General features: G+C 48.8%; 1 protein-coding gene across 3 annotated transcripts in view; it reads left to right on the top strand.

The window, feature by feature from the left end:
- KIF6 (kinesin family member 6) overlaps positions 1 to 14149 on the top strand; it is a 424730-nt gene that overhangs the window by 330331 nt on the left and 80250 nt on the right. For all 3 annotated transcript variants that reach the window (XM_082639032.1, XM_082639031.1, XM_082639033.1), the window contains one exon: positions 8091 to 8199. In XM_082639032.1, coding sequence (XP_082495158.1) covers positions 8091 to 8199 — 109 coding nt within the window. The remainder of the gene's footprint in view (positions 1 to 8090; positions 8200 to 14149) is intronic.

The raw sequence follows: 14149 nt of genomic DNA, 5'->3' as shown, positions 1-14149 counted from the left end.
CTGTGTCTATCCACAGGTCTCTCTAAGCAACCCACATGGGCACTTTGTCCTGAATGAGAACACTCACAAAATAAAAACCCCAGAGATGCTGGGTTAGGAAAATGACAGTTTTCAGCAGATGATTTGGGGACCATTGTCTGAAGGTTTTATGTTACTGCTGGAAGTGGGCAACTATGTTCAAGCAGCTGCCGTTCTTTCAGGGGCTCCAAGCCCGCCCACTGGGCTGGCACATGGGGCCTTTCTTCACCTGCTCAGGACCACATCCAGGACACAGCTGCATCAGGAGGGTGAATCAACCCTGGTACCAAGACAAAAAGGAAACACAGCCTGCCTCGTGCGCTGCCCCTTCATTCTGTCCAGCCCACATGGTCTGTGCTGCCGGGCCTGGTAGGTTGCCAGTGGGATGTGTGATTTCTGGAACCAGGAGTCAGGAACCCATCTGATTTATTTAGATGTGGTGCCACCATTGGGTGGGTCTCCTAAGGCTTCAGTGGCTTTCCACTTTGGATCTTCCCTTCACTCCACTCCCTAGAGCCCCTGCCAAGCCTGCCATGCTTCAGCCTGCTCTGAGCCAGCCCTAAGAATCTACTAATTAAAGGTTCTCCTTTGACATCTTTCATGCGGCAATTTAGGAAACTCCAAGGCAAGTCCTAATCTGAGGACTTTAGCCCAGGTGGTATCACCTGGTTTGAACATAGGCTTTTGACCCCAAAGCCTTTGGGGCACCAACCCTTTCCAGAAGTTGTCAATCAAAAGGGAGAAGCAGGGCTTCCCTGGTGGCACAGTGGTTGAGAGTCCGCCTGCCGATGCAGAGGACACGGGTTCGTGCCCCGGTCCGGGAGGATCCCACATGCCGCGGAGCAGCTGGGCCCCTGAGCCATGGCCGCTGAGCCTGCGCGTCCGGAGCCTGTGCTCCGCAACGGGAGAGGCCACAACAGTGAGAGGCCCGCGTACAGCTAAAAAAAAAAAAGGGAGAAGCAGGTTGGGCAAGTGTCCTTGGTCACCCCCAAAAGATCTACTCTTTGGTCTTCACATCTGCAGTCACTTTGGCCGTGCCTAAGTGGTTTTGTCTTCCCTTCATCCTCTGATTCCATACCCTGCTGTACCCACCCAGCAACTCCACAAATTGTAGATGAGCTGCTCCTGGCCCTTAAAGTAAACAGAGCCATGGCACATGGCAATTCTTCCTGTGGTGACTTCCACCACCCTGGCAGTGGAGAGACATGAGTAGGGCGCTCCTCAGCCTCTCCTCCCAGACGGCCACTCTCAGTGATTTGGGGCATTGATGCCACTCCCTGGGGAAAATTACCTTCATGTCAGCCCCTAAGATGATGGAAGAGGCAGCTATTTTCCCCTTAAAGCACAGGAATGATGAAAGTAACAGCAGCTGTCATTTAATTGGGTGGTAGTGTGGGAGCCATCTATGACAGGAAGAGCTTCTATGCCAGGGATGAGTGACTGCAAGAGGCTGCCTGAAGAGCTATTATGACAACCCTAGTGCTATAATGAGTTTCCCCAGCAAAGGATGCTGTGATTGGTCAGCAGTGTCTTCCAGGGGTGCGAGGAAGGAAAGTGGGCACATGGGAGCTCCATAGGTGCCATCTCTGTCTTTCATGTAACTTCCAACTTTCATGTAACCCCTCCTTCCTAGATGACGGCATCTACCCCACAGATGGGGTGGGGAGGACACTGAAGACAGTATCTCAGATGTCCTTTCTAATCTCTCTGGGAGATGGTCCATCCTTTAGCACCTCCAGATCTCATGAGTTCATTCAGTCCAGCATCAAAGGACCCTTTGCTCTCCATGCTAGAAGCTGCTGACTTGTCCTTCAGCTGAGTTTCAGGCTGAAGCCATCACTTCCTCTCTTTAGCCCCGCAGACATCCTCGTTCCAAGCACCATTCCCAAGAATGCTGAACCGCTGACCCTTCCTTTGGTCCTCCTATCCCTCCTGACCTATATGTTTCATGCCACCTTGATAAGTTATCCCTTCCTGTCATCTAAAGTCTTCATTCCTTTCCCTCCCATTGGTCCATTCATTCTAACTTCTCCACACACTAGAGGGTGGAATTCTCTTCTGGCTATTTGTGTGAGGATACTTTTGTATACTTCACCTAAGTCAACACTTACTGAGAAATTTCAGTGCATATAGAACTTATATCAGATACCCAAAAAACACTCTATCCCTACCTGTTGCTTCTCATTCCTGTATGCACTTCCATGGTCTACATATTGTAGGTATGCATCCTAACACTATATCAAAGCCATTCCCTTATCTTTGGTTTCAAAAGCTTCTGCTACCAAGCCACAGAGAGTGTAATCATCCCCTTCATCCAGCCTTCTCCCTGCCTGAGCCCTGAATGTCCCTTCCCAGCTCTGAGTCTTCTCATGATTTTAGTCCCAAACGCTGGGTTCACACCCCCTCTCCCCTTGGAATCCACCCCATCTCTCACTTTTCCTCTTTCCCTGTTGGTCTTCTTTTCTCTCTTTCCTTCTTCAGTCAGAAGGAAGTGAGGCACCACATGAATAAATGTCGTTCCCAAGGAAAATATATTTTTGGCTCTGATTAGCAAATCATTTTTCAGCTTGAATAACACAACTCTCCATCATTTTATTCCTGTCAATTTTTAAGCAATAGCTTAAGCAGTAATAGATTGTTTGGGGGCAGCCAGGAAAATGAGCTCTGGCCCAGGAGCCCTAGACTAAAGGAAATCAGACAGCAGGCCCAACGGCAGCAGCATAAACTCTCCATTTCCGTTGTTTTTTCTTTCCATTTGGTTTCCATGGGGCCCTGTGTTGGGGGCAGGGAGGACTTCCAAAAGTACTGATTTGTATTCTTTAGAAAAATAAGGAACCAAATTTCAGGATGGCAGAAAAAAAGAGCATTAAGAAATGTGTAAGGGACCAGTACCTAAGAACTTTGGGTGCCTATCATTTCCAGAAACCCAATTCCAAGGCTAATTTTGAGGGTACCTCATTGACTGCCGTTTCTATCTAAGTGCTCTTTAATAGGTATCGAAAACCAGAAGAGGTTGTACCTTCAGGACTTGGAAATATTTTCCATCCAACTCACAACCCAGAATTGTAATGTCCTGTTTTGTTGCTGAGATTGAGAAACTCCTCTCCTTTAGGGTTTTTTGGGGTTTTGGTTTTTGCTTTGTTTTGTTTGAAATTTTATACTACCCTGTGATATTTTATTTACTCTCCTTTAGGTTTTAAACAGTCCTATGATTCAGCAAGCCAGCAGGCTTCTCTGAGTCATCCATATTTTCTGGGATTTAACACTGGGACCTATGACTGAAATTCACTAAAAGGAAACAACTGAGAACTAGAAATGGGCATGGCAAATCAGAACTCCTGAGGGCCAAAGCTGATGAGCCTCTGAGTTTGACAGACTAAACAAAGTTGGGAAGAAGGCACAGTATATCCATCTTCCCTTGCAAGCTCAGATCCCCCTGATTCTGGCACCAGCCTGAGACACCATCTTATGTCTCATCTTTGCAGGACCTCTTAGCTAATTGTCAAGAAATCATGGAGTTTTTCTTTGCTAGCCCTAAAAGAGATGCCTTCAAGAGTATTTGCCTTGGGCTTCCCTGGTGGCGCAGTGGTTGGGAGTCCACCTGCCGATGCAGGGGACACGGGTTTGTGCCCCGGTCCGGGAAGATCCCACATGCTGCGGAGCAGCTGCGCCCGTGAGCCATGGCCGCTGAGCCTGCGTGTCCGGAGCCTGTGCTCCGCAATGGGAGAGGCCACAACAGTGAGAGGCCCGCGTACTGCAAAAAAAAAAAAAAAAAAAAAGAGTATTTGCCTTTTTATAAGAGCTTCTTAGAGTTGAAATTCACCTCTAATGGTAACATGTAGTGGGGAGAAGATGGTGTTGGGTTTCTAAAATCATACCATACTGGGGATGGACACACCCCATAGCGTGATGGTGGAGAGAGGGAGAGCAGTGGGTGTGTACCTCTCTTCCACCATCGCATCACAGTGCACTGTCCTAAAAGGAACAATGCCAAGTATCTAAAACATACATTCATTCATTCATTCATTCAAAAGATATTTGATTGAGTTCCCCCTGTGTGCCAGGTACTATCCAGGTGCTAACAAGACTGCAGCAAACCAAACTGATGAAAATCCCTGCCCTCATGGAGCTTACAAATTCTAGAAACACTAACAGAACATATTAACATATGAAGTGAACTATGCAAACAGTGAACAAAACTCATGGTTCTATTTTTTCTGTGATACTGTAAAAAAAGACTTAAAAGTTTTAGACAAGATAGGCACTAATAAGAGTACAATCTCGTGGGTAAATCTATTTCTACCAGGTCATTTGGAGGCCCACCACCTGCTTCCTCTATCAGACATACTTTTCCCTGGAAAAACTGGTCTAAAAGTGGGTCTACCTTCCTCTGAAAGCTGGGCAATTTTTTACCCCTTTATAACTATTTCTTTAAGTGAGCCCCAGTTTCCTCCTCTGTAAAATGAAATTATGACCAGGGATCATGAACAAGTTTAACTGGAATAATATGTAAGAAAGCACTTGGCACCATGCTTAGCGTCAGGTATGCAAAAAATTCATTTCTGAGTCACCCAAAGGTCATTCCTATCAGGTGGCAGAACCGCGCGTATTAATCCAGTTGCCCTGTTAATCCACACTCCTCCGACCGCTCCTCCTGGGATCTCTTCCACTTCTCCACCTCGCAAGTGCCACTTCATCTTCAGGACCCTTCACACACGCCGTGACAGAGCTGGCCCTCCCTCCCTCCCCGCCGCCCAGCACTGGGCAACACGCCTCCCTTACAGCAAGCAGCAGCTTCTTTGTAATTATTTGTTCACTTTTCTTTCTCCCTTACTAGATTTTGAACTCTTTAAGGGCAAGGATCATGCTGTAATCCTCTCGTTGAAGTTTATATCTCTGTCACGTGCCTAGCACGTGAATAAACAAGATGAATAAATACTTAGCGAGAGAATAAATAAATCGATGATAATCTCATAGCGAAGTGAGCCCTCAGTCACTGCGTGCTGCACGGCTCCTGCTGTTTTTAGTGCACGAGGTGTGCTTAGGGGCGAGAGCTCGCCAGACGAGAAAGAGCTGTTTTGCAAACCCTGAGAGGGAAAGGGAGGTGGAGGTATCTCTTCAGTAAATAAAAAGCTGCTGATTAGCTTGGTGGCTGGCCCCAAACTGGAGTGAGAACTGGTCTATTAGCACAGTCCAAAAGGGGCTGGATATGGGCTCTGAGCCAGCAGAACGGGGATGGACAAGAGTGGGACGGAGGTGGAGCCGCGGCCACGCGCCGCAGCTGCCTGTGGGGTCCCTTCCCTGTGCCCCTCCCTGTGGACCCAGCCTCACCCTCCACATGGCAGCCGTGAAGCCCCAGTAGGCTTCCAGGCCTGGCTTTGCCTCTTGGCCTTCAGTCTATGGGCATCCTCACCACCTCACCTTGACCTCCCTGAGCAGACACTTAGGATGCGAGCTGCTGAGATTACAGCCGTCACACTCATGTCCATTCACCTGAGGTCATCACCGTCAAAGAACACCAATGCCAGAATCTTCCTCCACTGTAGCAGGAGGAAAGCCAATCCTGTGTTCCTGATGATAAGCCCATGGCACTGCAGGACCCCAAGTGCCTTTTAAATCACCAAAAATATCAAATACTTTCAGCGTAACTATCCCATAATGTGTACTTTACTAAATTTTAAGTCTTTGAAAGTTGGTGACTTGTGTATAACATGTCATAGCACTGGCCCCAAATTTCTTAGCACGACCTTCAAAATTCTCTGCAAAATGCTCCCAAACTACCCTCCTGGGCTTATCTCCTCTGTGCGCCCCCTGTCCCTTCTGCTCCCGCTGCCTGGACCCCTCCACACCTTAGGGAAGGCCCCGTGGGGTTTTCAGCTGATTGTAAGTTCTTCCAGGACCTACTGCCGTATCGACACCATGGGTACTGGGAAACCTTGCCCTGGCCTCTCCACACAGCTGTCACCTTGGGCTGTCAGCTCTAAAAGAAAGCAGAGCCTGGGAGGGTAAAGGCCATGAATGCTTCTTCTTCGCTGCAGCTTTCTGGACAACCCTCCACCCACCTCCACCCTTGCCGCCTCTGGTTGGTGGAAGCCCTCTCATTACCTCCTGTGTGGGAAGCAATCTGGGGGTCCCACAGGCAGGCGGATTCCAGTGTAGTCGTGGTGGAGCTTCCCTCTCCCCCAGCCCTAGTCCAGAGAGACTCATTCCTCTACCCTCTGTGGTTAAAACAAATCATAAAAATGGTAAATCATAAAAATGACGCAATAAAAGGCATACATTGTCAGAGCTGGGCGTGGACTAGGGTGGGGAGAAGGTGTGGAATGAGCCCTTTGGCTCCTGGTGGGCTCCGCTGGGCCAAAGCACTCTCTGGCTAATGTCTCTCGCCTATCAGGGCCCATCTTTCTGAACATCGCCCAAACCCCTTCCCAGGCCCACCCGACTCGGGAGTGTGCGGGACAGATGTGGAGACAGAACTGAGATGTGCCCATTTGCTTCTGATTGGAAAAGGGTGGGGTGTCTTTGTGTGCCTCACCATTCAGACATTCTTCATGGTGCTATTTTTATCAACAGTAATCATTAAATTGGTGTCAGATGGGCTGGTCCACTTCCTTACACCGGGGCTTTTCCAGGCAAAAGATGTGGTATGTGGCCCACATGAACGCACCTCTGGAACCCTAGGTCTCAGAGCGAGTCCCTCTAGTCCTGGACTGTGTTCCTATGGCAACGAGAGCAAGGCTCCTCATCACTCCTGGTTCATTCATTTAACAGACATATGTTGAGCACCTTCTAAATGCCAGACATTGAGCAAGACACTGGGAACTCACAAAAAAATATTATCTCTACCTCCTAAGAGACATGAATTTCATGAGAAAGGGTTGTCACATGAAGTGGCAGTGTCTACTGGGCTGTGCACGTCACAGAAACACAGTAGAGGGAGGATTTGTTTAGTCTGGGCCTCACAGAAAGCTCCATGGAGGTGGTAGCACTCAGCCAGGGCTTCAAAGATAGAGTTAAGTGGATGAAAATACAGGAAAGGGAACCAAGGGCAGAGGCATAAAAAAATGACTCCAGGGCTTCCCTGGTGGCGCAGTGGTTGAGAGTCCGCCTGCCAGCACTCAGCCAGGGCTTCAAAGATAGAGTTAAGTGGATGAAAATACAGGAAAGGGAACCAAGGGCAGAGGCATAAAAAAATGACTCCATAGATTTATCCAAAATCCAGCTGTGAATGCAGCTGTCACCATAGGAGTCCCAGACCCACACCTGCCTGGAGCCTCACCCTGGGAGGCTGTGAGGAAGAGGGCTTCAGGGCAGGAATGCCATCTGCTCACTCCCAGGGCCCTGGCCATTCTGACTCTGGTTTCAGAGTTTGGTCCCTGAGCAGGGCCCAGCCTCTGGGACAGGGGGGACAGGGAGCGCACAGAGAAGATAAGCCCAGGCTTGGCCTGTAGTGCCTAAAGGGACTCAGGAGGTTGAAGTTAGACATGAACCAGGAACCTGCACCGCAGTCTGCTTGCGGACCTTGTGATTGAGAACTTAACTCTCAAGTTAGAACTGGGGCATCTCACCAGACACAGGTAACAAGGATGAGTCATTCTGTGGAGACTAAGGGCAGAATTTTCTAGATTCTAAATCTTTGAGTTAGGATTATACTTCTTTTAATTAAGTGCCTGGAAATTCAGGGTGAAATTTCACAGAAAACCAAAATGGGGCATAACAGGAAATGGGCAGAAATGTGGCCCTGAGTGATGGCAGAAAGTGCTTTTGCAGATGTCCCCGGACATCCAGGGCTTGGCGCTCTGGTTTTCATTTCCTCTGACCAGACATTCCAAACTCCACCCCCCATGAGTCACGTGGATGCCCAGGCTCAGGCCCACAGGGCGCGGCGGTTGTCACTGAAAGGGCCTCCTTGGCGGCTGGCGTCGGCCAGCTGGAAGAGCCTGGGGTCACCTGTCTGGTCAGGAGCCTCTCTGCTGTGGGCCTCTTTGGCTTTACAGTCTGACTAAAGTGACAGTGAAATTAATGGGATCCTGATGCTCTGACTGAGGCCATTTCCCCGTGTCTCCAAACAGGGATGAGAGAGGAAATGTCATTAGGACGCCAGGAGGCTTTTGAAATTTTCAAGAGGGACCATGCTGACAGCGTCACCATCGAAGACAACAAACAGATTCTGAAGCAGAGGTAAGACTGGCGCGGTGAGCAGCTGGTCCTCCAAAGCTTAGCTGGGCCAGCCTAGAGAAAACTTGATTTCTGAAAGAAGGGCACAAGGTGTGTTCAGTTTCACGTTGAATGACACCCAGCCTGGTACACTTCTCTCCCATACTTTAAGCCTCATCACCCCAGTACTACTGGGTAAGCGACGTTAGAGCAGGGCTGTGACTGACAGCACTTTGTATACAATTCTCACATCTCACATTAATTCTCATCAGCCTGGGACTCTATTGCTATTTCACTGCTCCAAAGGCAAAGGAAAAAAGTGTCTACAGACTAAATGATACATCTTAGAACTCTAGGCCCTCCGGCTGCTCAGGAAAGCCGTCCTGTACTTCTTGGTCAAAGGAAGTATTCACATGCACATCCTGTGACCCGGACACCTCTGGTGTGTTCCCCAGGCCAAAAGCAGAGCAGGCTACACCATCTGCTGATAGGTTGTCCAGCAAGCCTGTGTTCTGGACCCTTTAGAAAAAACTTAGAGGTACATCATTTGTTTCAACTAACCCATGAATTTGACGCGTGTCCTCAAACTGGACATGTGGCTCTAGAGTTCAAAAACTAGAGTTCTAGACTGCGAACTCTCATATGTCACATATGACTCTGCATCTCAGCACACAGTACATTTTCAAAAACTATTTGTTGAATTAAAATGAGATCCAGGTTTGAGAGTCATATGTTTATAAATGTTTCAAGGAAGCATGAGAAGGGGATAAGCTCTCTCAGGAAAACATGTGGAAGTACAAGGGCCTGGAGTGTAGAACCACAGGGAAAGCTTTCAAGGAAAGGGGTGGGGGGTAGGGAGGAGGCCATGAGGGAGACTGAGAAGAGGGGAAGAGCCAGCAGGAAAGACCTGCCTGAGAGCCAAGAGGGGAGACGGCTCCCAGAAGCGTGTTGTCGGGGGTGTCAGATGCTCCAAAGAAACAAGCAGGAGGTAGCAGGCAAGTGCATGGGGAGCTGGCAGCTGGAAGAGCACGGGTTGGGCACTGGGAGGGAAGGGGCAAGTGAGAAGGAATTGAGCAAAGGAGAGAGGGTGAGCAATGTGTTCAGAAAGCCCGTGAGAGGTGGGAGACATTTGTAAAAGAAAAAGGGAAGTGGCCTGAGGAGAAGGGAAGTTGATTTCAGAAGGGGAGAGAATTGGGCAAGATTGTAGGCCTCAGGCAGAAGCAAGCCAGTCGGGGAGAGAGAGAGAGAGAGAAAAACAAGGGAAACACTGACCCAGCAAGGCTCCAGGGAGCCAGGCGGTAGGGAATGTCAGAGGGAGGGGAGCCTGGAAGGAAGCCTGAATAGAAAAACACAGCAAGAAGGGCTGACGCTGATACATTTAGAAGTGGAAGGAGAACTGGGGGAAAAGAAAAAGGAAAGGCAAGCAGCACTGAGGGCCCAGCCTGGCCTGTTGACCAGTGACGTTTACACTTGGGGGACATGGATCCCAGATCACTTTAGGAATTCAGTGAAGGCCAGAGCAGCCCTCCTAACCAAAGAGGTGTCTGCAACCCCTGTGACCCAGCAGTTCCCCTCCTGGGTTTACAGCCATCATGCCTCAGTATCTATAGGGATTGGTTTCAGGACTCCCATAGATACCAAAATTGGCTCAGGCTCAAGTCCCTTATATAAAATGGGTAGTACAGTCGGGCCTCCAAATCCACAGGTTCCGCCCACGGATCCAGAGGGCCGACTGTATCTCCCGAGAGGTTCTCATGGATTCAGGAGGGGACATACATGAGGATGTTCACGGCAGCTCTGTTTGTGGCCGAGGAGCATTGGAGACCTTGTGGGCGTCATGCCTGGGGAGGTCGAGAGGTAGAATGCTGGGGAGCTCTCTGTGCAGGCTGCACGTTGGGGAGTCGGATGTGGCAGGTGGGAGATGGGTTAATGCACACATACCAACAAGGACAGCGCTAAGTAAGAACACACAATTTATGTAAATTATAAACAGATGCACACAAAGCAAACAAAAACAGCTGAACAAAAAAGTATACCTTAACCGACTTTGACCGTAAGAATGGCTGCCTCTGAGGGGAGCAGAATGGGAGCCCAACATGGAATATGAGTGATAGATGAATAAAACAAGGGGTGGGGAGAAGATAAAGTGAATCTAGGAAAAGCTGAAGACTCTGTCCCCAGAGAAATGGAATATGCACATCCACACAGACTTTCCAATGCTTCTCCCTGGTGCAGGCCATGTAGTTTCAGCAGAGTCAGTTGGATGTGTTGAAGCACACAAGGACACCTTGTTCGGCTGGAGACAAGCATATGAAGCTGGATGGCAGCTGCCTCGTCCAGTGACTTCCGAGGAGCTCTCAGCTGTGTCCGCACCTCAGGCTTCATAGCTTATACGGGCGCCTCGTAACCCTTGCTTCACAGTAAAATGACCCATGGAGCTTGTAAAAGCTACCAGAGCCTGGGCCTGACTCCCCAGATATTCTCACTGAATTAGGCAGAGCCTGAGCATCATTTGTTTCAGGATTCCAACATGCCACCAGGTTTGAAAACCACTGGCCAGACAGAGACCTTGTCCAGAGACCTTGAGACCCAGAACCTCTGCGGGAAAGCCTCAAAACTCCACAGGTTAAACCAGTTACCAGGCGATGACTCTGCACATTCAGGTTGAAGAACCACTGGCTTAGGAAGAATATACTACTTTGTCTTCCTTGTTCTAGATTGGCATGGCTCCAGGATCGGGCTTGTACCCTTGAGTTTAGGTCTTTTTCCTGCGGGGGATGGGTTGAGGGGATGGCAGGGATGAAGATGTTGTGGGCTTCCAACACAGAGCTCACTTAACTCTAGTAGAATAGTAGAGTTCTGACAGCCCACGGGACAGATGTGCTTTTGGGTTCAAATACATTTAAGTCACACAGGATGGGCTGGTAATAATGGTGGTCCCATCTTCCTTGTGGCCATAAAGCAAAGGAATTAATGAAATTCACACAAAGCTCTCCTCTGAGAAGAGGTTTTCCCAGCAGTAAATCAGTCTTTTATAATCAAATGAAAAGTCAGGAGGCCAGCCCACATTTTTAAAATGTCTACATCTGTTCAATGTTACCAATTATTAAAGGAATATTTGGTACTGGGGAGAGTAAGCCATGACCTACTCTCTTCTCAGGATTGGAAACTTTTTGCATTCACGGAGAGTATTCAGTTATCAGATATTACATGCTCATAACTGCGATGGCAGAGGACAAAGAGAAGTGTTTTTATATGAAAACAAATAACTACAACCAGTGCTCCCATAGCAGACATCAAAATAAAGCATGACTTCCATGCCTCCCTTTAGGAAACAGTCTGCAGTAACCCTGATCCCTTGCACAGATTTGCTCCCATTCCCTCTAGTGACCAGGAGCACCATGTGGACCATCTGTGGAAGGACTGGTCCTGGGAATACAGACATGTGCCAGAGGGGTGTTCCTCAGGGCGGCATTAAATTGCTGTTCCCTAACCCTACTTCTAGCAGACTTCCTCTTACAAAGTCTTACCCTTCTGGTAATCCTAAGCCACCAAGACCCACGGGCCTGGCCTCCCACTTTATTCCCTGCTTCTCGCATCAAATAACTCTGCCATCCGATGGCTCAGGTGTTGAGCCGTCCTGTTGGAAAAGTCCACGAAAGAGGGGCTTAGGACCCCACACACGAACCTTGGTGCAGCTCAGCCTTGTTAGCCAATGGCAAGTAGCTTCTAAGCTCAAATATAGGGACTATTGGTGGCTCAGATCCCTTTGAATTCCCTCAGCTCCCTCAGAGTGCAAGGCTGATGCAGAGATGCAGCCGGGGACCATCAATGGCTCAGACATCAGTGTTACTTAGTAGGAGCGATTTCTTCCCCTTCTTGCTGGCACCCTTTGCTACCCCACAGGGAACTTCTAGCGCATCTCAGCTCTGTCCCCAGCCTGGGGAAAGTTGTGCTGCCTGACTGTGACAACAGAAACAAGATGTTGGCACATTAATGGGATATTTACCCTTCGGTGAACTAGAGCACGTGAGCCAATTCTTAAGCTGGATTTTTCAATAGAAGACAATTCAAGTAGAAGTGCAGCTGAAAATCACTACATTTTTCAGGCATGACTCATCCTCATAGTATATAATAATATGAAGAGAGGCTGGAAACCCCATGCTTGGCAAATTCCAGTGCCCTGGCACCACACAGCTAACTTTCTTTTGTGGCAGATCTTTCATGCAAACTGAATCCCCTGTCACTGAGTCCCATTAAGTAACAAAAGAATAAATAAATGGGGAGATTAGCCGCAATTGGAAATGAAGGCGTTGATAATGTGAACTAAACCAAGAAAAGCACCCCTTCACTCAGTTGGATCCTTCAGATAGAGAATAGAACAGCAATCTAAAGCCAACGGGAAAACTGGACCAAGAGTGGCGAGAAATCTCGTGGCACCATCTGGAAATAACGTCCGTGACAAATAGGAGTTCCCTGGTTCCTATTAGACTCCAGTTTTAACCTTTATTTTTTTGCCATTTGTTTTTGTATTTACACCTTGTCTCCTGAACAAGAATTATGAACTCTGAGAGCAGAGATTAGATTAGCATCTTCTAAGCCTCCCACAGTTTTTTAAAACAGTGCTGGCCACAAAAATGGTACTCAAAAACACTGCTTTTTGGCTTGAGAATGACAATTTGAAATTGACTTTGAGAAATCTTAGCAGCCAAGAAAACTGCGTGAGAACTGCTTCCTAGAAGTAGGTGAATGCAGCAGCGGCTTCCTGAGAGTCAGGGAAGGAACCGCTCAATGGGAGACAAGAGGGCAGCCATCTTGATGGGGAAATGGGATGAAATTTTCTATTTTGGTATTTTTAAAGAGTGTAAAGGAAATGAAAGGTGGATCTTCATCACAATATAACAGAGGCAGCCAAAGTGCCATGTCAGGGACAAGTCAACAGAGGAAAGAAAGGGCATAGTTACAGACTATACAGACATACGGTCTTTCTCTCTGATAGGGAAGAAAATTGGATGTTTGTTCACTCTATGAATAATCAACATATTAAGTTAATCACCCTAGACCAGGAGATAGGAAAGACTGAAAGGTAGGAAATAGCCCAAAGGCAGGCAGCATGAATGCAGGGAGCTGAGCAATCAATCAGTTGTTGAAGTGGTCTGGGGGAGAGCGACAGCTCCTTCCCAAGGCAGGTGGAGTAGGGTGAAGCTCAGTGGGACCTCAGGATAGTTACTGAGGATGTAGAATGGGCGAGACTCCAGGGCCGAGTGAAGGATCCAATGGAGAGCAGGGCAGAGGATGGTGTGCAGGTTACTGGCATGAGCACCTGGGTGAGTGGGTGCTGTGCAGGGAGAGGAGAAAGGATGGGAGGAAGGCAGGGAGGCCTTCAGGGAAGGGCATCAGTTCTGCTGTAGATCCCATGGGTTTTAATAATCTTCAGGGCATCAAATGGGCAATTGGATAGTGGGTCAGGAAAAGCAGGGCCGAGATGGAGATCTGGGAGGTGTCCATAGAGGTGACCGATGAAGGCACTGCCTAGAGTGGAATGAACGGAATGCCCAGAGAGGGTCTAAGACTAAACCCTGACCATTACCAACATCTAAGGAACAGGCTGCAGAAGAAAAGCCTGAACAGGAGACAGAGAAGCAGCAGCCAGGGAGAGGGCAAAAAACGGAGGTGGCTGATGTAACGTGGATGCCAACGGGAGAGAACTGTTTCTACTCTGTGGACAGAGCCTGGCGCACAGTGGGTGCTGTTGGGTGGGTGAGGGCTGGATGTCACAGGGAGCCAGGCTTGTGAAGGAACAGACAGAGCGCTGCATTGCTTCTCTCTTCCAAACCCAGGCCTCACCCCAAGGTAGAGCTTTCTCTGCACGGGCGGGTGGGCAGGGCAGTCTGCCGGGCCCCGCTCTGGAACTGCCCCCAGCACCATACGCTCCTCAGATGGAGCCACGCAGAGATTCCCCAATAGGAATGTT

This window comes from Mesoplodon mirus (genome assembly GCF_964341445.2).
Source record: "Mesoplodon mirus genome assembly, chromosome: 12".
NCBI lineage: Eukaryota > Metazoa > Chordata > Mammalia > Artiodactyla > Ziphiidae > Mesoplodon > Mesoplodon mirus.
This window is presented reverse-complemented; position numbering and strand designations above follow the sequence as displayed.